The 26,684-nt window shown below is 42.8% G+C and overlaps 1 protein-coding gene across 2 annotated transcripts in view; it reads right to left on the bottom strand.

Moving 5' to 3' along the window:
* Positions 1–1,931: 1,931 nt before the first annotated feature.
* Positions 1,932–26,684, bottom strand: part of UGGT2 (UDP-glucose glycoprotein glucosyltransferase 2) — a 4,352,373-nt gene continuing 4,327,620 nt past the window's right edge. For both annotated transcript variants that reach the window (XM_044072987.1, XM_044072988.1), the window contains one exon: positions 1,932–6,975. In XM_044072987.1, the coding sequence (XP_043928922.1) occupies positions 6,953–6,975 (23 nt within the window). In that variant the 3' untranslated portion in view covers positions 1,932–6,952. The remainder of the gene's footprint in view (positions 6,976–26,684) is intronic.

The following is a 26,684-nucleotide window of genomic DNA, read 5'->3' as shown; positions in this document are numbered from 1 at the left end:
CTGAACTCCAAGTAGCTGCCTCCAAAATATCTTTAGTTGCCAGAATGAGGCCTAATCCCAGCTGGAATCTCCTTACCATGATGGGAATAACAGAAAGCAATGCAAAGCCCAATCCACTTAGAAATAGTTTGTTTTGACACAGGCTTGCCCTGAGAACTCAAAGCAAATGAAACAAATAACTGCTGAGACTGCCTGAAAAATCTTTTAAGGAAGGATTAGTGCATAAGATACCTATATCCTTATGGAAAATTAAGAAAGGCTCAAGGCCTGTAATTCAGAAACCCTTCTTGCAGAGGTAATGGCCAACAGAAAATCAGTCTTCCATGATAAATATTTCAACTCGGCAGTAGCTGCAGGCTCAAAAGGTTGTAGAGTGAGTTTCTCCAACACAAAATTGAGATCCCAAGCAGGAGTAGGGGTCTTATATTCGCTTGAACAAAGGATGAGAAAACAATGGTGGGTCACAGTCATAGTGAGCAGAAATTGCTGCAGCATGAACCTTAATAGAAGAGAAGGACAAACCTTTGTCCAGTAACTCAGTAAGATATTGAAGAGCCACACTTAAATTAGTCTCAGAAACATCAAATTCCAAAATAAAAATCTCTTCCATTTATCTGCATACACTTTCCTTGTACTAGGCCTTCTGGCCTCCAAAATAACATTCAAAACTTGCTGTGGAAGCTGAGACCCTCCAGGGTTCAAAACAGAATATGCCAGGCTGTTAGGTGAAGAGAGTGAAGTTTGACATTGAGTAAATGACTGTTCTCCTGAGACAGCAGGTGTGGAATCAAAGGCAAAGGCCATGGAGGCTCCCTGCATCAGACTCTCAGTACGGGTACCAGTGCTGTCGAGGCCAATCTGGAGCTATTAAAATCATCTTTGGCTTGTCCTGTCTGGCCTTTAGGAGTACCTTTGGGAGGAGAGGCAGAGGGGAAAGGCATACACATGAAGATTGCTCCAATTGAAAGAAAGAGCATCCACTTTCCAGGCTGTGGGATGAAACCTGCAAGACTTTGGCAGCTGGTGGTTTAGTGGAGAAGCGAACAGATCTATGTCTGGAGTTCCCCATGACACTGTCAATTTCGCTCAACACATCTGCTAAGGAGTTCTGTGCTCCCGGCAGAAACCTTGCCTGAAGATTTAGCTGTAAACTGAGAGCAGTCTCCCACAAAATCATTGCTTGCCTGCATAGAGGATAAGAATGTGTTCCCCCTTGCTTGTTGATGCACCACATGACAGTTGTGTTGTCTGTTAGAATCAACAACTGCCCTGGAAGAAGTAAATCCTTGAAAGCTATTATTGCAAATTGGACTGCCATTTTAAGCATGTGCTTCTTGGGCACAGATCCTGAAGAACTAGGAGAGACACCAACAGAAGCTAAACCTGGCCTGCCTCTGGGAGAAGCCTTGGAAACAGAAGCCTTCAGCCTGACCTGCCTCCTGAGAGGCCACATCCTGCAATAACAAAGTCTCCCCTGGGACTCCAGAGAAACCTCGGCCCGGAACCGGTTCCACACTGACACCTAAAAAGAACCACGGCGCACGATTCGACTTGGCTCTTCTGCTTTAGCTTTTTTGTCTTTGCTTTCTTCTTCGGGAAGGCGCGCATCCGATCGCATATTTCAGCATATTCCGCTTCTTCAAGACCAACCTGGCACAATCTAACCTTCGCTTAATAGTGCTTATTTGAAAACTAGCACAAGTGTGACACCCAACAACGCCGTGCCCAGGGCCCCCAAACAAGGATACACACAAGTATATATCTCTCTATCTGTATCTGTTTCCCAAGAAATACAGTTATTCACTTTTTCTGACATCCGTGACCATGCGGCAAAAGACTGAGTCTTAAGCGCTTGACCGGCGCCAGCCCTAATACTTTGATATTCGGGTCGAGAGAGGACACAGGACACGTAAGTGTAAGGACTGCAGCAATGTGAGATGAAGAACATCTGGCAACAAATGAGCTTTTAACAGATGAATATGACAGACCAAAGATGAGAAACTCACACAAATAAGAAAAGACCATAGGAATACCCACAGGAAAAAGGTACAGATCATGCTGGAGTCACCAAATAGAAACTGTCTTCCATTTAGCCACATACAAGTTTCTAGTACTGAGCTTCCTGGCCTTCTGCAAAACTGAAGAATGTCTTCAAAAATTGTTTAAATGGAATCAAAACCCTATTACCTAAACAGTCAAACAAAGGGTGAATAAGTGAGTATGAATGCCAGATCCCTAGTGTTGGGTGAGTAGATCCATCCTGTGAGGTAACTTGTGATGACTGCCCCTGGTCAGACGGACTATAAGGGGTGAGCTAATGCTGTCCAGGCCAAAAAAGAGTCAGAGGAACAGGGGAATAAGCATTCAGAAAGATCCTCTTCCAGGAAAAAAGACATGCTGCCCCCTTTCCAAGCCAGAGGACTTGTCACTCTTGAACAGAACCTGGGAAGTTGTCTGTTCAGAGGGGAGGCAAAAAGATCTACTTGAAGAATATCCCACTGATGAATGATGCCCAGGAACACCTCCCTGTGAAGCATCCATTTGTGAGGATCTGCCCTGGAGCTGCTCAGACCGTCTGCCACTAGAATGTGCTCTGAAGTTATGCAAAACACCTGAAGGGGCAAGTGATGGCAGATAGCAAAATCCCAAGCCTAAAGAGCCAGCATGCAAAGAAGTTATGATTTTGTGCCCCCTTGCTTGTTGATATACCACATGAATGTGGTATTGACTTTAAAAACCCATAGAGAGCTGGGGACCCAAAGGTAAGGGACAGCATGAAGAGCCAGAATCAAAGCTCTCATCTCCTTCATACTGATATGGCCTGCTGGCTGTGGAGATCATCACCCCCCGACCCTCACATTACTGGAAGTCTCCCAAACTGATATGAATCATCTGTGTACAGCTTCTGAGTGGAAAGAGGAAGCTGAAAAGGCAGGCTATGATTCACAGACATCTGATGAATCCACCAGCAACATTCAAGCTTGAGGCATGGTAATAGAGGAACAGGAAGATCCAGAGGATGGTAATGCTGAGAAAAAAAAAACAGTTTTGAGGTACCACAGAAACTTCCTCTTATGGAGTCTGGCAAAAGAATGATGAATGCCATGAATCCCACAGTTTGAAGGAATTGCCTTGCAGGAAGGACTGAAAGAGGAAGAAGGAACTGAAAATAAGCTCTCAAGGACATGACCTTGCGAGGTGGCAGCACAACCACCATTAGTACAGTCTGAATCCTGAAACCTAGAAAAAAATGATCTTGAGGAGGAGGAGTCAGCACAGACTTTCTGAGGTTTAACGTGAACCTTAGACTACAGAAGAAGCTCTGTAAATCTAAGATCCTGAAGATGATGATGCTGGGAGAAAGTTTAAATCAAGAGGTCATTTAAATAAGGGAAAATATGAATTCTCTAAAGCCACAGAAGGCTGCCACTGGGGCTAGACACCTGGTAAAGACCCTCTGCATTGCAGAAAGGCCAAAAGGCAAAGCAAAGAACTGATAATGCGAGGAAGACACAGAAAAATGTAAAAATATTTCCTGATGAAAGGGTGAATAGGAATGTGACAGTACACATCTTTCAATCCAGAGACACCAGGAAAGCTTGGGGAAGCAGCAGAGGGAAGAGAGATTGACGAGACAGCATCCTGAAGGAGGGAAGGAATGAACTTTTAGAAAAGTGTTGAGGAAAGAAAGATCCAGAATGGCCCTCAAAGACCTCTCCTTCCTGGGAACTAGAAACATCCTGGAATAAAACCATGTTGGTTCCCTGCAAGAAAAGATCCTGCAGAATTAGAGTACAATGAGACAGCTGGCAAGGAGAAGGTTGAGACAGATCCATAAAAGGATGAGGGGACTTACAAACCATAAAATAAACATTTTTGATAATGGAAAACAACCAAGAGTCTGTGATTATCTGTTGCCAAACAGGAAAGGACAGGGGCAACCTTAGGGAAAGAGGAACCTGGCTGAGAGGTAGAGATGACTGAATGTCAGATGGAAGCAAAATTGTCAGGGAAAGAAGGCTTTTGAGTCTTAGAATCCTGGGTAGAGGTATCAGGAAAACCCCTCTTGGAGGACCTTTTACCCCTAGAAGGCTGTCTTGGTTGCCTTCAGACAAAGGATTTAGAGGGGTAATACCTCTAGAACTTAGATAAAGGAGCAAAAAGATTAGTTTCCGTTCCTGCATAACCTTCCCCTTGTTTTGTCTGGTTTTATACAGCTCAGCTGCAGCACAGCTAGAGATATTTTGGTTATCTAGTGAAGAATTCAGGACCTTTGAATTGATATCATCAGGGAGAGAATGTACGTGTAACCAAGAGTAGCTTCTTATCACAGACCCTAAAGCAGCTGGCTTAGATGAGGCATCAAGCAACATTATAACTGTGTTTTACAGAATGATAAGCCACCTGGGAAGCAATGCCCAACACGAAAGTGCCATAAGATTTTACCTTAGAATCAGGCAAATGAGTCAAAATACTCTCAAGCTGACAGAGAACAGCCAGTACATACCTAGTCATATGGGTCTGGCAGTTAATGGCCTTGAAAGCTAAAGTAGTAGAAGTACACGAGTTTTCCCCCTACAAGTCCGCAGCCTGACTGTCCCTGTCTGAAGGTAAAAGGTTAGAATTGTCAAAACAAGGGCTTTTACACAAAAATGTCTGATTCGGGGACTTAATAGAACCTGTCAGGCTTCACTGGAACAGGAGGCTGGGAGTCAGGGGTTGAGACGCCACAGAGAAAGCATCCAACATGGAGGTGGAATGGAGTGGGGGGGGTACTGCAGGATGGTGCAACTTAATTTGTAAGAGCTCATAGTACCCCTTTTGGACATCAGGAACTTTGGAGCAATCTCATTTAAAATGCTCCATCATACACACCACAATATCCATAACGGCTAATTCTTCCACAGGGGAGTCTGGAGAAAGAGAATTATCTTCCTTAGACCCTCAGACAAGCCTTTGAGGTTCCTTTACCATAGAAGCCACAAGCATAGTCTTCTGCTTCTTTTTTATGGGAACATCAGCCCTAACAAACCTAGGAGGCACTGACCCCTGTTAAGATTCAATAAGAGTACCAGGGATTTCCTCAGTAACTAGCATCTGAATAATCCATCTAGGCCCCTCAGCTATAATCGGCTGTGGTTCCCCCTCCACATCTGCAGCAGACTCAGCCACAGCCTCAGCAGACGTGTGAGTAAGCAACCCCATCTTGGCCCTCAACTATGTTGTTGAAGAGGGAACTGACACTGGCACCGGACAGTTCTCAGGTTCTTCATCCAACCTGACAGAAATGTCAAGCGGTGGCTGAACAGTAGGAGACTCAATGTGCACCTTATAATGCATCTTTTTCAGTGACAGCTGAATGTCGGGGCGAATGGACTCAGAAGCCATAGGATCCTGAGCCAAAAGCTTCAAATGCTGATTCTCCAAATAAATCTAAAGGTATGACAGACAACTACTAAGTGTCTTTAGAACAAATGTCTAACAAATCTCACACCTGGAATGGTCATGAGTTGCACTTAAACAAAAATGGCACTTGTGTCTATCTTTATGAGGAATCTGGCACCATTTCCCTTCCTTGATGACATGCAAAAAGATAAAGCCACTGAAGGAAATAAAGAAAGGAAAAAAAAACATTGCGCTTATCTTGTCAAGGCTTGGTAGTTGAACCAACTTGGCAATGTTCTGCAAGATCAGATTCATAAAAAAAGCGTTCTGACCGGTGGCAAAGAGGTTCTGGGGATTAGACCCTCTTACATCACTTATGTGCCTTATGTCTTGGATGTAGGTCATACCTCAGATGAACAGTACCTGGAAGGAGATAAGGCTTTGGTATGCCAGCTGGATGTTCGTCTTTCCTCGGCAGGATATCCCATCTATAAAGAATACTGCAACAGTGAAAAGGAATGACATCCATAGAGCATTTAATATTCATTTATTACTTTTTTAACCAGGTAAGTAGTGTAGCTTTTTCAAACCCTTTTCAGCTATGACCAGCATCTCAAGGGCAAGAGTATATACAATGCATATAGAAGGTTTAAAGTGTACTGTCACACTTTAACAGCACATTACTGCAGCCGATGAGTTAAGTGCTTTAATACATTTTGCCCTAATCCTTTCTTATTAATTCTGGCTTTTTTTAATAATAAAAAAAAAAAGTGTTGTTAACTTTTTATTCAAACCATGGCCCAAATAAATCTAGTATTTCCCCGTATGACCTCAGCTTAAGGAAATTCTAGAGAATTTAAAGGACATGTGCAGAATGCAACCATTAAAATCTATAAACACATTTCACATTTTCCCTGAGTTGATGACACTGAGGCTAAAGATCATCTTTATATTTGTTTGCCCCATGTTGACGCCACTGAAAATTAATGAGTGCTTCTTTCAGCAAACAGAAGAGGGAAAACATCCAGCAAACGGCCAAAATGCTGATCAGGGCTTTGTGTGCCATATACGGTGGTGCAAAAAACTAAGTCACAGAGTGTGACAATACAGTTTATAGCAGCTTATCAATCAACATGCTTCTGAGAGGTGCGAGAGAACTCATGTTCCTGGGGTGAGTAAATACAGGGCAGACATGCAAGCTCCACAATGACAATTGCTGGAAGTCAGGAATGAACCCCAAACTTTCAAGTTGTGATGCAAAGATCTTATCCAATGTGCTACAGTACAACAATCCAACAAAATAATTATGAAAAAGTTGCAAATCTGTGTGCTGAAATCACTGAAACATTTATGATATTTTCATGTAAAATTACAGTACACTGAAGATATTTTAATAATAAAAATGACAAGTAAACAAATCTGCATTGTTTTGTTTTTCCAAGCATCTGAACTGCAAGTTTTGGTTTGCATAAATATATGTACATCACAAAAATCCTTTATCATACATGAGGTTCTACAGTGCAAATCCAATAATTCTAAAAGGTCTTGTTTTGTGCATCTGTTTATGCTAGAGTTCATCCCGCTTGAAAGCTGTAAAAGAAAAAAAAAAGAAAGGGAATTTAATCACTCAATCAAATCTTTTGAATAAACAGTGGTAACAGATGGATTCAGAGACAAAACTGACAAAAAGTGTTGAGATCTCTCTTGTTGCTGAACCACTGTATAATAAATTTGCTACTGTGAAACGCAATGGCTTCTATTATCATCCAGCTAAGCAGTAGATCTCAAACTACAATAAGCCACAGTTGAACCATTTCCTATGAAGAAGTATTTTAGTTGATAAACAGGCGGGTGAACTGCTGCAAACATAATTAATTAAATACATAGAATTTATGAATAATCTGTACACTATTAATAATACACAACAAAGCAAACGTAGCCATTCAGTACAAAAACTAAACAAAAGGAACAGCAATACAAAAACAAACTAAAATATGTAGCAAAGTCTACTACCTAGGCTTAGCAAACTGTAAGGAGTAAGCAAGTCATGAATGCATTCGGTGATCATTACAAAGGAATGACTACGTTATAGACAGTATATTCATTCAGCAAGTCAGTCTGTTAGGCATTGGTTATAAATGCAGCACAGAGAAGCTGCAGAATTTTGACACTGTCTTTTAAAACATCCATTCAAACAAAGTGAAAACAGTGATGCTTTATTTTCAGGTGAAATTACTGAAAGTCCTACAGGGATTAATTTTTAGAGGGATTTGTTTATAAAAGGCTTTCTCACCAGTAAACTCACCAAACACGGTTCTCATAAGAATTTAGGAAGCACAATCTTGGGATCTAAAACATATACTCTTTAGTGATTAACTTACTGGCAAGAGGTGTCAATACCCCATTTTGATTAATTCTGAGTTAACTGGAGCTGCTCAGTTTGGTGACTTTAGCCAGAGATCTGGAGTGCATCTGAACTGAAATCCAAAGCATCCAATGCAAACAACTTAAAAATAAGTATATTTAAAGCCTGTATTGCACTTAAACTGTATTTATTTGAATTGCTACTTCATGTTTGCGGATTGTGTGTGCATTTTTTTGTACTTTGAAATTCTGTACTACTCTGTTATATAGCATAAGCTAGAGTCAGACTGGATGAATCTAGGCTGTTTGGTATCACCATATTCTAAACCAGCCATCTTAGATTAGCAAGACTCCCTGCACCCTTGTAGCAGAAGTGTGTAGCTCAGGTCCCATCTGAATTGGGGATTGTTGGAGAAAGGCTTAGTTTGGGCCTTTTCCACTGGTAGTATGTCTTAAAATTCTTCATAGGTTCATAGGTTGGTACTAGGCTATCGGCCATAGGGCCTATACAAGCCTAGCCATAACAATTCCCTGGCAATTGTTGAATTTTGCCTGTATTTATGCCTCATATTTACCAGTAGCAGTGCATCACACAACAGGGGTTAGCACTGCACTGTATAGACGCAAACACCTGGAAACTTAAATTTTCCATAGACGTCTGTCAGTAGGACCCACCCAAGTCCCCTGTTGCTCAGCAGGCAACTCAAATGCACATTGAGCAGCATCGCCACAGCTCTTCACCCTAAACTATCAACAGAATGAGCCCCTCTGTTATTCCTACATCATAAACTTATCTAACTTACCCACTCCCCAACAGTACTATGGTATAAACCTGCCAATATGGATGGTCATTTTCCCACTATTTCTCCAGCCACACTGACTGACTTGGACATCCTGAGACAATGTAGTAATTGCCTCATGTATGCTGACAACCACTTAGTCCTGAAGCAAACAAATACTATATGTGAGAGATGTAATTACACTATCAATTTGGAAACAATCCTTTCACATAATAAAAAAACAAGACATCAAACAGGTTGTCAAGCTCACGCACTTCACCTCTCAGAGATTCAGGACACAACACATAAACCCACATATGTGGAGGTACTCACTAGAAGCCTACCAAAAGATCAGAGACCTCCCAAGCGCAAATTATCTGCACAAACCTCAACATGTATAGACACTACAGATAAAAACACACATATCAGTGTCTCACTAAATAAGCCCCTAAGGTAAAACAACTAAATACCTAATATGTCTTGGTCATAACAGACTCCATAATGAGACATACAGATGTCCCTCTCACTCAGGTGGACAAGGAGAAGGTCACGGTCAGCTACCTATTGGGTATCAGGATCCATCAGATCATGCAAACACTCAGGTCAGTCAACAACAAGTTCCATTATGACTCTGAGACTGTGGTGGTGGTGCTGCGGTAGTGTTGGCGCTTCACAGTAAGACGTTGTCCTGTTCGATTTTCAGCACCTTCTGTGTGGAGACATGCGTGAATGGGCGTACCTTCGTTGAAGGCTGTGCGTCAGGGCTGGCAACTCGGCATGTAAAAATCTACTGCCAATCATTAGTGGACCAGAGTTCCGCTGTGGCGACCCCTAACCGGGAAAAGCCGAAAGACACAACATAGTCCATGCTGGGGTTAATGACTTGAGCCATACCTCACTGGACTATATGAAGAAAGACATGACTGAACTCTCAGATTATGTTTCCTAGGCAGGTATGACCCTAGCCCTAAAAGGCATTCTACCTTCACCCAGGATGATGCCACAATATAAACAAAAAAATGAATTACTTTAACAATTAGCTTAGCTTCTGGTGTCATTCCAGCACTTATCAGCCTGGGTAGACATGGTCGACAGGCCTTGCTGCTTTGCCAGAGATGGTCTGCACCTGTCTCCCCTAAGCTTTCAGATACTGGCTAAGGTGCCTGCCTCTACCACAGTGCCTTTTTTAGGAAATGTCAAAAAGACAAATTTTCCAATATAGCAAAATCTACTCAAGACAAACTTAAGGTTCTGCTGCTTAATGCTAGGAGTCCAAACACAAAACTGCACTCCCTGTAAGCACTCCACACCTTGGAAAATGCTGATGTCTGTGCAGTCACTGAAACATGGTTCAAGGCTGTAGACAGCATCCCAGCTGTGCAAGACTATGCCTTCCACACATTCAGACCTCAGAACGAGCATGAAGGAACCAAAGGTGGAGATGTATCCATCTTCATTAAAGCCAAGTACACCTTGAGATGAGACTGGTCAAACAGTATGACTCTCTTGAACTGCTCCATGGCCAATTAACTATAGGCAAAACACCCTACCACATCATTGCTAGCTATAGTTCCCCCTCCATGAACCAGGAAAAGCACAATGTCTACCTGGACGTACTGGACTCACTCACCATGCAGCCAGACACCTTAGCCGTGGATGATTTCAACTATCCCTCCATCAACTGCATAACAAGCACAAGCTAAACATGCCTGCCCAGTGTTTCCTGGACTTTGTCAATGCAAATGTTATGGAACAGACAGCCTGCACCCCCACAAGGGGCTCTAATGTCCTTGACAAAGTACTCACCAACATGGGTGGTCACTGCACTGCCCCCTGTGTGATGCCATCCCTGGTAAAGTCGGACCATAAATCAGTCTCATTTGAAGTAATTATTGGACCCCACACCCCTAAGGGAACAAACAAAAAAACTAAGGAAAGTCTCCAAAGCAAACTACAGCCTACTAAGTGACAGTATAAAAAGTTTTATACCCGCTGCAATCACAGGCAATAATGACTCCTGTGCAGAAATGTACACAAATGCCCTGTATAATCATCTCAGCAACTGTATAAACTCGGCTGTACCTGACCGGATTAAAACCAGGCCATGTCAAAAAAAACAAGCCACCTTGTTGGACATCTAGTATAAACAGATTGTATAACAAAAGGAAGAAACTGATGTCCAAGAAAAACAGGCAACTGCCTCTACAGAGGAGGAATTCCCTCCACAGATTGAACAAGCAATTCAGAAGTCTTGTACAGTCTTCTAAAGCTAATCATGAAGCTAAAATAGCATCCCAGCCAAGGACAATCATAAGGCATTCTTAAACTACATGCAAAATCTAAAAGGGAGTGTCTAGCTATGTGCCGAATTGATAGTAAATGGTTCCACTCAAACCATACCAGAGGAAATTGCCAACATGCTAGCTGACAGATTTGGTGAAAACTTCATCCCCCAATCCCCACCAGCCATACCCCAAAGCATACCTGACACCAGTTCTCTACTTAGTATCCCTACAGATCAAGTCATATCTGCACTCTCCAAGGCCAAAAACATCCCATGTCACTTACTAAGCAATTTAAAATAGGACCTAGCTGACCCACTTGCCTTTCTCCTTAACCATAGCCTGAGAACTGGCTTTGTACCTGCAGAATGGAGAACAGCAACAGTAATCCCCTTGCATAAAGGGGGTCCATAAACCGACCCTGGTAATGATAGACCCATAAGTCTAGCCAGCCTCAGCTGCAATGCCATGGAAAGGATCATCATAGACCTTATCAACAAGGACATAGGCGACCTACAAACTCTAGACCCAACTCAGTTTGGCTTCATTAAGGATAGATTGTGCTTACTGAACCTGGTAGACTTCTTCGAGAAAGTCACCTAAGCCCTGGATGAAGGTAAGACAAGTGCATACCACCTATCTGGACCTAGCCAAAGCCTTTAACACAATCCCCAACTCTCAGCTAGGTGTTAATCCTTACATCACTAGATGGGTATCTAATTGGCTTACCAACAGAACATACTGTCAAAGTTGGTGACTCCACCTCTACTAGTAGACCTGTCACCAATGGCTTACTGCAAGGATCTGTACTGGGCCCTTTACTATTTGGAATCTATTTCTCAGAAGGCCAGGCTAAAGTAGATGGCCTTTGGCTTACTAAGTTTACTGATAATTATAAACTAGGTGCAATCACTGAGTCACCCACCGACATTAACTTATTACAGGAGAGGCTAACAAACAAATGACTGATACCAAGTCACTGTCTAAAACTAAATGAAAAAAAGTGCACTACTATCCCATTTGGCCACGAATTCCTCACTAATTACAATATTGACAGAACCCCTCTAAGTTCAAACTCAGTAGTGCGAGATCTGGGAACACAGGTTGACAGCAATTTGAACTTTGACCATCAGGTTTCCACTGTGCTAAGGAAAGCCTTCTACATTGTGCATCTGCTAAGTAAAGGCATCGGATCCAGGTCTAAGGATGTTATAACCCCACTTTAGTCAACCCTAATAAGACCATTGAGACTACAATGCTCCCTTCTGCATGCATCTCACCAAACACCTGCAGCAACTGGAGAGACTACAGAGGTTTCTTGCTAAGAAGATACAGGGCCTCTACACCATGACCTACGTGAATAGACTGAAAGCCCCATCACTGTACTCTGTATCATATAGGCTACTGAAAGGTGACTTGTGCCTGGCCTAGTGGGCAGTCTCTGACCCCGACCATATGGAAATGCTACACATCCATAAATCAAATGGCACTAGAGTCACTTGCTCTAGGGATCTCAACCTTGCCACTGAGATTAACAGAACACATGGAAGAGACAGGTATGTCTCCCAGAAATTGCCACTGCTCTGGAATAAAATTCCAATTCCTGTGAAGCAGAGCTCCTCAATGACCCTATTCAAGCACAACCTGGACAAATGGATGAGCAAACACAAATTCACCCCAGGGTAATATCCAAGTCCCTCATGGGCAGGGGTAGTTCATAGGTTGGTACTAGACTATCAGCTCTAGGGCCTATACAAGCCTAGCCATAACAATTCCCTGGCTATTTCTTCCCACACTATTTACTTACTGACGTGATCCCTGGGGTGAATTTCCTTTCTCCCATCCAATCATCAAGGTTCCTTCTGAAGAGGGCCAAAGAAGCACTCTGCTTGACATGTATGGGCAATCTATTCCAGAGTCTGGGGAGTCTCTGGGTCAGGAACCTATCCCTCCAGCATGTTTTGTTTATTGTGATGACAAGGTTTAGATCCCTGGAGCGTGTGGCTCTGAGGGATTGGGATTTCTTTAAGTGTAGCATGTCCAACAGCTCTGGGTTTGACATGGCCTTGTATGTTAAGCAGAGATCGCCTCTGAGTAGACGATATGCGACAGAATATAGCTGGAGTTTTTTAAGGCGGTCAGCGTAGGGCATCTGCTTTAGACCTGTGATTCTTTTAGTGAGGTATTTCTGCAGCCTTTTCAGTTATTGCAGATGACTTGAGAGGCACATACCAAACGGGGCATTGTATTCTATAATGGGTCTAATGAGGGATGAGTACAGTGGGACAATGACCTTCTTCTTTCTGGATGAAAAGCCCTTAGTCAGTGCTGATCTGTAAAGTACGTCTTTCTTAGCAAGGACAACTGGGGCAACTGGGATTAACATAGCTAGACTTATAAAGGCTCTAGGGCCACTAGTCTAGTAACGTCTGATGAACCTATGAAAATTGGTGAGGCAAGAAGAAGAAATACCCTTCCACTAATCAATAGCAAATTAACCTTCTGCAACAGGACAGAGTGGTAGTTTCTGTTGTCTGTCACTAGCAGGAAAAGGTAGCTTTTGGTTAAGGTTAGTAAAAGAAGATTGGTGTTATAGATCAAGTGCAAAGAAACCATGGTTAATGCATACTCAAGTTTGGGTATGAACAAGATGACCTCAAAAACTTTTCTAGTTTTGATTTTAAGCAATTTGGATAATCTCTAACACAGCTAGATTTAAAAGAGGTTTCCAAGATGGCTGCACACTGATCAACAGCTAATTTTAGCTCTCCCAGTGTGAAAATGAAACTGAGAGATAAGGGCTAGTAATTCTGACAGTTTTAGTAAAATTCAGTTACTGGCTAGTATGTACACTGCCTGAATGCCAATAAAGAAGAAACTTAGCCTGAAAGAAAATCAACTAGAAAAGGTGAACTGAAAAAAAAACACTGGGATGAATTCTGCAGCTGTTTCGCAACTTTGGTACAAGAGATGGCTTCCAGTAATTTAGAGGAAAAAGTAAATCAAATGTGCTCAGAGCTGATTAAAATAAATAAAACACTGAAGGAGTATATCAGATGAAATGACAAAAGGCTGAAAAAATGGAAAAAGCTTTAAACAGCTATTGAGATGAACTGATAAAACTGCAAAAATCAAAGGTCAAAAATGAAAAGGCTGGCTGAGTATAAGATTGCTCAAGAAGACTTGTTTTAAAAAAATTCTAGAGTTAGAGGACAGAGCACACAAAGAATACCTGAGATTTTCTGCTGTACCATAGAAACAGAAAGGAACAGACTCCATTAATTTTATGAAAGCAGAAATAAGCAACTGGACTTGCATTCCACAGCAGGACTTGTTAACTGAAAGGGCATGTTGTGTGTATGCTCCAAACCTGGCTATGGGAAAGCAGCCAAAGCCTGTATTAGTAAACATGCAATAATACCAGCAGAAAGAATGAGAAGTTATGTACTTACCATAACGTTCCATGTTAGTTGTCTTCTTCTCGCCTTCTTTCTTGCTGGATGGGTTCGGAGCCGAACCTCGGCTCCGACTCGGCCTAATACTAAAGCTCGAGAGCTATTTTTACCGTCTCAAGGCTATGCTATGTCCCATAATGCTAGGCATCATATATCCAGATCTCGTTTGATAGCTAACACTATGGACATATATGTCCCACCACAAAAATGATATATCTATATATATATATATCTATATATATATATATATATATAAATATATATAAACCCCTCTAGAAGAGCTAGAAAAAAAGAGGGAGCAAAGGAGCTAGCTGGGGAAATAACTTGAGGTGGCAATAACTCTCACAAGGTACAGGCTAGGGGGGATGGAGGGTGGGACGCAAGAAAGAAGGCAAAAAGAAGACAACTAACATGGAACATTATGGTAAGTACATAACTTCTCAATGTTAAGTTATCAATTTCGCCTTCATTCTTGCTGGATGGGACAGCGTCCCTAGCACCTAAATCCTGGGTGGCTCAATGGAACAAACTCTTGAGTACAGTGAAACCAAAATCAGCCCGACTTCTGGAGGTCATATCAAGCTTGTAATGAGAAATGAAGGTATGAGGAGAGGCCCAAGTGGCCGCTGTGCAAATGGAATCCATCGGCAATCTTGCCTGAAAGGCTATTGAAGAGGCTAAAGCTCTGGTTGAGTGGGCTCTAGGCTTAGTAGGAAGTTCCCTGTTCCTCAACTGATAGACCAACATGATAAGACAGGACAACCACTTGGACAAAGTTACCTTACAGACTGGTTGGCCATGCTTCCCTTCCGCATAAGACAGGAAGAGCTGGTTTGATTTTCTCATCTGCTTAGTTCTATCCAGGTAGAAGCGTAATTGACGGTGAACTTCCAAACAATGTAACTTTCGTTCAGCTCTATTGGTGTAATTTGGGAAGAAGACTGGAAGATCTATGGTCTGATTCAGATTTTTCTCTGAGATTATTTTGGGAAAAAAGACGGATTAGTCCTAAGTGACACTCTGTCTTTGTGAAAAACAAGATAAGGAGGGTGAACGCAAAGGGCTTGAAGTTCCGAGACCCTTCTTGCTGAGGTGATGGCTACTAAGAAGAGAGTTTTCCACGAGAGCAAACTCAACGAACAAGAAGCCGCCAGCTCAAAGGGAGGAAGAATTGAAGAAGACAGCACCAAATTTAAGTCCCACGGTGGGGGAGGGTCCTTAACTGGGGGCCTAAGTAAAAGGTTTCCTTTTAAAAAGGCTTTGCAAAGTTTGTGGGACATGATGCTGGTCTCTGACAAGCCAACACAGAAATTTGCAATAGCTGCCAGTTGAACTCTGATGGTAGCTGAGGAGGAGCCCAGTCGAAAGAGTTGTGCTAGAAACTCTAGAACTGTCTGGACAGGAGCCGTAAAGGGGTCCACATGTTTTTCCCCTGCCCCAGACAGAGAAACGCTTCCATTTGCTAGCATGTCTTTCTGGTAGTAGACTTGTGAGAAGCGAGGATGATATCGCAAACTGGTTGAGAGATAAGGGGAAGCCTGGCTAGGGTTGGAAGTGGAGTAACCAGGCTGTGAGGTTGAGAGATCGAAGGGACTGATGCAGCCCGCCAGATTGATGGGTCAGAAGATTTGGCACTGGGTCCAGATGCCCGGGCTGCTCCAGTAGATGGCATTGCAGGAATGGAAACCAAATTTGTCGAAGCCAGTAAGGAGCAATGAGGATCATCCTGGCTCTCAAGGCAGTTGCTCTCTGGATTAATTGAGTAATCAAGGGAAAGGGGAGGAATGCATACAGAAGACCCGGGGCCAATCGTGAACTAGAGCATCTCTGGGAGGTAGACCTGGGAGAGGGAAGACGGTGAAAAAGTCTGGGCACTTGCTGTTTAGAGGTGTTGCAAAAAGGTCGCAGCAAGGCTGACCCCACCTTCTGAAAATTCTTTCCGCTACTGTCTGGTTGAGAGACCACTCGTGAGGCATGAGAATGGCTCTGCTCAGTCTGTCTGCTATGACGTTGGACTTCCCGGGAATATGCGTTGCTACCAGAAACCGTTGACATTGCCAAAATCTGAGTGCTTCTCGACATAGGGGGTAGGATCTGGTTCCGCCCTGCTTGTTGATGTACCACACTACAGACATATTGTCTGTTTGAATTGCAATAGTCCCGGTGGGTAGAGAGTCCTGAAGGGCCTGCAACGCTAAAAGTACCGCTCTCATTTCCAAGACATTTATGTGCAAGCGGCCCATGTGCCCTGGACTGTCCTGCCCCGAAAATGCCCCCCCCCACCCGATCAGGGAGACATCCGTTGTCACAGTGGCAACAGGAGGAGGAAGGACCACAGGTCTGCCCTGGAGTACCTGAGGGGAGACCGTCCACCAAGAAAGGTGTCTTTTGCATGACTGAGTGATTAGAATGGTGTGTGACATGGGGAGCTGCTGAAAGGACCACTGGGAAAATAGCATCCACTGCAGGATCCACATATGAAAACACGCTAGGGGGAGTAAAGTGATTGCTGCTGCCATGAGACCAAGTGTTTTTTGTACAAATCTGGCTTGGACTCTGCTCTCCTGTAATAGGATCTGAACATGGTTGTAAATGTCTGAAACTCTTTGTGTGGGTAGTTTTGCTGACAGCTCCACTGTGTTTAAAACGGCGCCTATGAAGGTAATAGACTGACAAGGCGACAATGCAGACTTTTTGAAATTTGTAGAGATACCTAGCGTGTTGCACGTTTGTACAGCATAATCTCTGGATTGGAGTAGTTGATGCCTGGTGGTGGCAGTAAGGAGCCAGTTGTCTAAATATGGAAACACCTGGAATCCTTGTCGTCTCAGGTGAGCCGCAACCACTGCCATGCATTTGGTAAACACCCCGGGGGCTGTGGTGAGGCCAAAGGGCAGGGCTCTGAATTGGTAGTGACTGGCTCCCAGCCGGAAGTGGAGATACCTTCTGGAGCACCTGTTCATCTTGATATGGTAGTACGTATCCTGAAGGTCTATAGAGCACATCCTATTGTCCTGACCCAGAAAGGGTAGAATGGACTGTAGCGTGACCATCTGGGAACCTCGTTCTTTGAACTGACTTGTTCAACTTGCTGATATCCAAAATAGGTCTGCAGTCCCCTGTCTTTTTTAGTACCAAAAAGAACTTGGAGTAGATACCGGATCCTTGTTGGTCTGCTGGGACTGGCTGGATGGCCCTTTTTCTTAGCAGCTTTGAAATTTCTAGTGCTACTAGATCCCTCAGACCGGGTGGAACGTCTGGAAGGGGCCCTTTTGGCTGTTGTGGGGTGTGAATAAAGGGAATTCTGTAACCCTCGGATATGATCGACCGTACCCATTTGTCTTGCGTGAGGGAATGCCAGGCTTCTGGGTACAGTGATAGTCTTCCCCCAACTGCCTCCGAAGGTGGACAGTCGGGCAGCTCCTCAGGGGTGCTGGAAGGGTTTGTCAGAGAAAGATTCTCTGCTACCCTGATTCTGCGGACCCCCCCTGCCCCTTGGGCGGCGTCTATTATTGTTCCCTCCTCTGCCTCTGCAGGGAAGCTCACCACGTGCATCAGGCAGTACTCCTTGAGGTTTGTGAAACTGCATTTTCTCACCTTTCTGACCCTTAGGGTATGGTCTAGAAGGGGTAGAAAAATGGGCTCCTACGGCAGAGAGAGTCTTGCCTTCCTGCTCACACCTGGTCAATGTATTCTTCACTTGAGGTCCAAACAAGGCAGAACCGTCAAAGGGGGCGTTAGTGAATGACACCTTGAAGGGGTCAGCAAAGTTGCAAAGCCGCATCCAGGCGTGTCTCCTTAGAGCAACGCCTGTGCCTGCAGCCCTACTCGCTCCATCGTCGGCATAGGAAATGAGCCGCATGGAGGAGTTTACAATAGAGTTCAGGGTCCCTAGCTGGGAGTTGATCTTTTCCTGAGACCCCGCAGCTGATGGGTCCTGTAAGGTATCACCTAGTTCTTTGAGAAGGTCTCTCTGAAGACGAGTGAAATGGCACAAATAATTCAGCGAATGCATGGCAAAGGCCGCTGAAGAAAACATCCGCTTGCCGTATCTATCCATAGTCCTAGATTCCTTATTAGGAGGATGGACAGAAACTGAAGGGTCAGCCAACTCCTTCTTAGTGGCCGCCGCCACCACCATGGCATCAACGGGGACGCCCTTAGAGAGAAACTGCTTGTCCAAAGGGGCTGTAATAAATTTTGTGGGCCTCCGGGGAGTTGGTTCCATAGTATCCGGAGCTGTCCACGCCTTCCGAGCCACCACCTCCATGAGTGGGTCGAAAGGTGGGGACACCCAGGAGGTGGAAGGGTGAGAACCGAACGCGTCCAGGTACACCGACTCGTCCTCGGAAGGGTTGAGGGCAGACCAGTTCCCCCTCTGTTTAAGGATCTCTAGGATGTCAGAAAATGAGACATCCTCAGAGGGGGACCTTGGGGACCCTTCCGAATCATCCAGGTCGGTGTCAGATGTCACTGACTCCGGAGAGTCCACATGCTTACTCTTGCATGTCCTTTTCCGAGGGGGCTCCCCCGCAGGATCAGGGGAGGTCTCAGAAGAGGAGGATACAGCCAATGGGGCGACCTGGAGTGTTGGTTCTCCATGCTTGGGTTCGGGAGGGTAGGCAGAGGCCAAAGCAGGCACCATGGAAGGAGGGGCCGACAGTGGCGCCAGTATAGGAGCCAGCAAGCTCCTCATGACCTCAAAGGCACCCCTATCAGGCAGAGAGGAGGGACCCAGCTCCGAAGAGATGAGAGCTCCTCCTGGCACCGAGAGGGACGGCTCCGAGGCCGATGTTGGGGCCGAGCTAACCTGCGCCGATGCTCCAAGAGGGAGAACAGGGTCGGACAAGGGTCCGATGCCACTCGCCCCCTCGGAACCGACGAGGGAGTCCCGGTGCCCGGATCCCTCCAAGGATGGAGCCAATGAAGGGATCGGAGCCGATGAAGGAATCGATAAGGGTGGAATCGGTTCCGACACCCCCACGGTACCAACCCCGACGGCCTCCGGCTCCGAGCTCGAAGGAATAGTCAGAGGAGGAACTGGAGCAGGCGTTGGGGAAGCCGCTGTCTGTTGAGATGGGCTATGCAATAACTGGGCGAGTGCCTGTGACTTCAAAAGCCTACTGACTACCCTCTCGAGGTCGTGGTCCGAAAGCCTGGAAGATGTAGAGGAGTGAGACCTATGGCTCCGCTCCAACAGCAAAGGGGACTTCGGAGCCGACCTGACTGACTCCAATGAAGGAGATCGGAAGTGCTTTCAGCTTGGAGATGGCTCTGACACCAAGGTCGGGGCCGACTGAGGCCTCGATGTATCGGTTCCAGCCGGAACTGACGAGGCAGAAGAAGGTCCGCTCAGCGCCGGCTCCAGACATGGAGCCAACGGTTTGGCGGGCTTAGAAGGTTTTCCTGACAGAGGCTTGGTAGGAGAACCTTCGGGCTTCAATAGGACCCTTAGGATGAGCTTATTTCTGCGCTCCTGCAGGACTCTTGGGCTAAAAGCATGACAGATGGAACAAGAGCCCAGCAGGTGCAGAGGGCACAAACAATACACACAAGAAGTGTGACCGTCTGTCAGAGACATCTTCTGACAGCACGAGTCACACTTCTTGAATCTCAATATCTTGGTATCCTTAGAAATGATACCACAGGAACGGGACAAAAAAGTCTAAACAAGTATACAAACACACACACAACACTTGAAAGACACTCTCAAAGTTATTACAATAAAACAAAACAAAATTCCACACACACACCTACTGAAAGGAACCTATACAAACCTACTATAAAGGGGGGGGGTAAAGGCCTAACCACCTTAAGGGTGGAAAAGAGTAAGGAAAACTATTAATAAAGGGAGGGAAGACTAGTCGGGAGACTACTAACACTACTAAAAAAGATCTAGGGAAAAATATCAATCAAAAACTAAATATAAATATAAAAAAATTTAAATATTACCTGGAGCCGGTGAAAAACGCAACCTCGTAGCTGAAGCGGCAAACAAGATCTGGGTATATGATGTCAAGCATTATGGGACATAGCATAGCCTCGAGCCGGTAAAAATAGCTCTCGAGCTTTAGTATTAGGCCGAGTTGGAGCCGAGGTTCGGCTCCGAACACATCCAGCAAGAATGAAGGCGAGATTGATAACTTAACATTTAATCCTCACAAAACTGTGGCAGAAGGACATAGTATTAAACATTGGAGACAGTAGAATGTTTGTGGAAAATGATTATTCACTGTACACCAGGCAGAAGAGAAGCAAATGTACCCTAGCAATCAGGTAATGTTGAGTGGCAGGTGTGAAATTCATGTTGCTGTATCCAGCTGTCTTCAGAATATTTTTTCCTGGAGGATCAAAGTCATTTTTGATGCAGAACAGGATTAGAAGGAAACCCAAATGTTTGTCCACCAAAAATGAGCCATCAAACAGAAGGTGACTGCTTCTCATTTTTTTTTCTGAAAACAAAGCTCATAGAGAGACTTCAATGGTGAAACCACTTCCAATGTTCAAAAGGAGAAAGCTTGAGAGAGAGAAAAAAGCACAGGAGTTGACTAGAAGAATCAAAGTTCCTTGGACTTTAACCAGAATCTGGAACTGGGAGATGGAGATGAACAGGAAGAAAACCAGTAAAACTGCAATTAGTGAATAAATGTGAGATTATAAAGCCCAATTACATTTGTGAAATATGACGTTAACAGAACATTTTTCTGAGAAAGATTGGACTTTTGTTGACTTTGATAAACTTGTGGTGGGACTGAAAAGCATATACCATATTTTATGCCATTAGTGTTTGGAAGGACACTAACAGGAACAAAGAAAGCAACTGCTAGTAAAATAATTTTTGTTCTTAACAGTATTTGTATAAAACATTTCATGATATACATTGAATGTTATATAGTAAAGCATCTTCTGTGATTGTTGTATTTGATAAATATGCTAAAGTAAACAAGTACTTTTTTCTTTAGTTGTAAGAAAAGCAGACATTAAAAGATAAAAAGAGAAGAAAGGCTGGGCAAAAGCATGTTTAAGTTAATAAGCTGTAATTTTGGGCTGTTGGGGTGGGAGATGGGATGTAAAAGTGCACTGATTATAATATATGTACAGTTATGGGCTTTAAAAATAAGAGAACACTTTGAATTTAATAAAAAGTTTTCCTTGAACAAATACATGTTCAGTGTGAGTTGAGAAGTCTATAGCAGAGGGCAGCTGTACATACTGCTCTTATGTTTCCATGGTGACAAGCTGACTATAAGTGAAGGCAATAAATCTTGAGAATTCCGGACACTGTTTGCTGAGAGAAATTTAAAACTAGAAGGTACAAGGACAAGCAGCTTAGTAAAAAATAAAGTTTAAAATTATTGGAAGTGAATAACAGCAGCTTTCCTAGCACTTAAGTCAGTCCATTTAGTAAAACAGTGTATAATTTATTTGTATTTAAAAATAGCCTGTGCACTTTTTCTTAAGGCTAAAAGTTAACATTTTCTGAAAATGTACAAGCTGTTTTACATCTAGGAGGGGAATAAAGATACACTGTTGTAAGTAGGAGCACAGGCTGCATCACGCGCCTTAGCACGGATAACCTTAATTTTAGTTTAGCTAATGCCAGAGGGTGAAGATGTTGATTTGGGATGACTGTTCCTACCAGGAGGGTTCAACTTCATTATTCAAAAATGTACATAGTTTTTATATTTGTTTGTTTTACGTTAATAGGTTATAGGGTTTTGTTTTTGAGGGTTTTCATTAAAACAAAAAGTCTTGTAAAATGTGACATAGGTTCAAATGGAGATGACAAGAAGCAACTGTATAAAGGATCAATCTGCCAAACATTAGTGGGTACATATAACACAAAAGCTGGAAACAGACATTTAAAAATTCTGTCATATAATTGGTGGGAATAATAACTTCTTATCATAATAGCTACACTATCCAAATTATTTTTGAATGTGAATGGTCTCACAGGTATAGACAAAAAGGTAAGCGTGTTGAATTATATTAAGAATACAGAGTGCAGACAGCAATGTTACAGGAGACGCATGTGGAAAAAAATTAGCATGTGAATCTGACAAAGAAAGGGTTTCAGTATAGATATTCAGCAGACTATTAGGGATAAAGGAAAAGTGGAGTAATTATACTAATTGCAAGAGGGGCTCCAATAGTGATAGAAGAGAGAAAAAAGATAATAATGGTAGATTTATGGTAGTAAGTGTCTACTGGCAAGGGAGGAGGATTATGCTGGCATGTATTTATAGTCTACCTAAAATTGTTATTATGAAGCTTAAGACTTTTTTAGAGAAATAATCAGCTTTCAGTAGGAAATACTACTTATAGGTGAAACAGAACTTGATTTGCAACAGTGAGGATGTATCTAGAAGACCTAGTAGGGAAAAGATAATGAAAGAGGGTAGATTTCTGAAGACATTTATAAAAATATTTGGTATGGAAGACGAATTCAGTAGTAGGAATTATGAGAAAATTTACATATTATTTACCAAGGTACAAAAACTGGAATAAACTAGATTAGACTGAAATTATATTTCACAGGAACATGTGCATTTAATTGAAAGCTTTGACACACATCCAATCATTTTAGATCATGTGCCTATAACAACTAAAGATGCAGGATAATGAAGTAAAAATGAGACACTGGCACTTCCTCAGCTTACTGTTAAAAAGAGAGGAATTTATGGAATGGGTAGTGGAAATTATTCAAGAGTTATAAGGAAGACAGAAATTTCTTCAGAAGTTATAGCTAGTCAGTGTGATAAAATTAAAGCAGAGTTTAAAAATGGAGCAGAAATAAAAGAAAAAGAGATATGGTTAAGAAGTAAATAAAAGTTATGCATTTACCAAAACAATAGTTCAATGTTGTCTGTTTCCATCCCTCCTCAACTGATGGGTTTTTACAATCTTAGGATCCATAGTTCAGGTTTCTTCCTTACGCACAATCCCCTCCTGTCCTCAACATTACCTCAGATCAAGTTTGCCCTTGAATTCTGCAAAACCAATATTAAGTATAAATTTGTATTATTATAAATAAGAGATTAGAAGACTGCAGGACAGACCAAAAGAAAAACTGCAGTAGAACTGCAAGATTATGTAATCCTGTACTAATGTCTGCCCACATAGTCATAGCAGAAGCCAAAGGAAGAAACATTTTCCATGAAATAGAAGGGGGAAGAATGGAAACAGCATAAATCTATTGTTATGGTAAGTGCTAGCTTTCATATTTGATGTCTTTTCCATTCATTCCTCAAACGATAGGACAGACCCCTCAGCTACTTAGTTCCATGGGTGGTCTCACTGAAGGCTGTCCTGGAGGATGGCAGAACTGAAAGCCACCTTATCTCTAGAAAGCAGATCCAATTTGTAAATGGGAATAAAGTTATGAACATTAGACCATTTTGCAGCAGCACAAATATCATCAATCAAGGCCCTTGTGAAGAAGGCTGAAGAACTGGAAACAGATACTTTTGTGTGTGTTTTTAGTGTTCTAGGAAAGAATAAACCTTTTTGCTTAAATATGTGGGAAATACAGCCGGTCAACCTTCTAGTTAAGTTAATCGTTGACACACTTTGACCCATCTTGGCTTTAGAACATGACACAAACAAATGATCTGATTTCCTAAAAGGTTTGGTTTTATGAAGGTAGAAATGTAATTGTCTGAGCATATTCAATGTTTGTTATTTGCGGTACACTTAGAATCACTGGCAAAGAAAATAATGGACTCAGAAATTCAAGGCTATAGAAAAGTTGGTTTTATTTGTAGACAATATTATTTTGTACCTGATAAAGGCAGAAAAAGATATCTCAGTGTTGTGGAATATTTGAGACAGTTTCAAGTCTTTTCAGGATGCAAAATTAATGAAGATAAAACAAAGGCTATAGCTGTAAACTAGGTACCTGCTCATGAAATGGTTCAGCAACACCCATATTTACAGGGACCTGATAAAATGAAAATTTAAGAATATGGATTAAAAAGGATTCTCTTGTGGTAGCTAAGGATATATGGGAAGATACTAAACAAAAGATAATACAAAAACTGAGAAACTGGAAGCTCTTGTTTATCGATATGGATAGCAAGATACAAGCAGTGAAAATGTTTTAGTTCTTTTAGTTTTACATAAAGGTCAGGCATATTTGATCAAACAAAGAAGATTTGCGGACAGTAATTAATAAAGAGTTGAAGAATTTTATCTGGGAGGTGAAGAGTGTATTCTCCTTTATTCAGAAAATTTGAAAAGAAAACTGGTAGATTAATACTCTGAGTGAAGTCTGTGTAGCATATTTTATGCAAAAAAGGATTGGTGCATAAATAAATCTTACCCTTGTGGAAATAATATATGGAAGTTGGCAAGATAGAGCTTAGAGCTCTGACACCCTTCTAGCTAAAGTAATTGCTACCATGAAAAGGGTTTTCCAGGTCAGAAATTTTAAATCCACCTTGGCAGCAGGTTCAAAAGGAGCTTGAGTCAAGGCTTGTAGCAAGAAAGTCATGTCCCAAGTGAGAGTATGATTCTTGAATGGGTACCTCTCTGGAAGGCTTTGCACAACTTGAGTGAAGCTAAAGATGTGTAATTCTTTCCAGTATGGAAGTTTGAGATAGCTGCTAGATGAATCTTGACAGTTGAATAACTGGCTCCATTATGGAAAATGGAGGCAAGGAAATCTAATTCTGCTGACACAGGGGCTGATAAAAGATCTACAATCCTCTGTGAAACCCAAATGGAAAAACTTTTCCATTTACTTTTGTAAACTTTCATAGTGGATGGTATCTGAGAAGAATACAGAACATGGATCCCTTGGGATGAAAGCCTGGACAGACTAGCCATCACTGGAATTGGAGAAACCACGCTGTTAGTTTCAGGGATCAAATGCCCAGATGAGGCATTTCGGATGGATGAGACTGGAGATCTGGATTTGGATCCAGCATCCAAGGGGGGTGCACCAGATGAGGCCAGAAAGGGAAACCACACCTGTCTAGGTCAAAGAAGGGCAATGAGGATGAACATGTTCTTTCCTTATAATGCTTTTTGCAGAAATTTCAGAATTAGGGGAGTTGGTGGGGCGGTATACAGGAGACTGGAGGATCAATCATGGATCACAGTGTCTCTCAGGGTCTCCCCCTTTGTGGGGATCAGAGCAAATAATTTGCTGCATTTGGAATTGATGGGAGAAGCAAAAAGATCACACTATGGTTGGATAAAAGATTTGTGTTATCACTGTTGCATTGAGAGATCATGCATGAAGTAGCAGAATACATCTGCTCAACCCGTCCACTAAAATGTTAGTCCTCCTTTGTATGTGCACTGCTATCAGAAAGCAGTTGAAAGATATCACCCACTGCCAAACTCTCAATGCTTCTTGACACAGTAGGTAGGAGCATATCCCCCCTTGTTTGTTGATGTACCAGACTACTGACATGCTGTCAATCTGAATAGAAATAACTCCTACTGGAAGGACATCCTGAAAAGCCTACAACATTAGGAACAATGCCCTCAGCTCTAAGACACTGATGTGAAGATTGGCCTCTGATGGGGACTCAAGCCTTGGACCATCTTTGCCACATAATGACTCCACACCCTAGTTGGGTAGCATACCTCATGACCATGACTCTGGCTTTGGAAGAGGAAGGAACAAAGGGATGACCCCACAGCAATTCTGGAGACTGAATTCACCAAGTTACATGATTTCTACAGATCTATGTTAAGTAGACTGGCATGGGGTGGAAACTGATGGACCACTGGACCACTAGCATTCACTATAACACTTTCATGTAATACCTTCCACGGGGAGCAAAGTAATGGAGGCTGACATCGATCCTAAAAGTTGAAGAAATAGTCTGGACGGCAGCATCTGACAGGAGAGGAGCTGTTAAGCCTGATTTCTTAGAGTGAGTAACCTGTTCCGCATAACCTTGCAATTTAATGGTTGTGTCCACATGTGATCCTATGAACTCGAGAACCTGTACTGGAGAAAACTGAGATTTGTCCTGGTTCACTGTAATTCCAAGGTCAGATCATAGCTGAGGCAAATAGTTTCTGGCTCGAACTAGCAGAGACCTGGTAGGAGCAATAAGGAGCTAATCATCTAGACAGGGAAACACATGAAACCCTTGCTGTAGGAGATGAGCTGCAACCACTACCATGCATTTGTTGAACACTCAGGGGGCTGTGTTGAGACCAAAGGGCAGGTTTCTAAACTGACGAATCTGGCTCCCAGCTGGAAGTGAAGGAACCTCCTGGAGCATCTATTCATTTTGATAAGGTTTATTTATTTTTATTTATTTTTATTTTATTTACCATTTGTTTACCAGGAAAACCCTACTTGGAACAAAGCCAATTTTCAGTGGAGGCTCGAGGTGAAACGCTCCATAGGCATGTCTTTGTGACGTGGGAGGAAACCCACACAAATGCAGGGAGGA

Source organism: Protopterus annectens, chromosome 5.part1 (genome assembly GCF_019279795.1).
Source record: "Protopterus annectens isolate FY-2018-M chromosome 5.part1, PAN1.0, whole genome shotgun sequence".
NCBI classification, from domain to species: domain Eukaryota; kingdom Metazoa; phylum Chordata; order Ceratodontiformes; family Protopteridae; genus Protopterus; species Protopterus annectens.
Note: the sequence above shows the minus strand (reverse complement) of the source record. Positions and strands in the feature narration are given on the sequence as shown.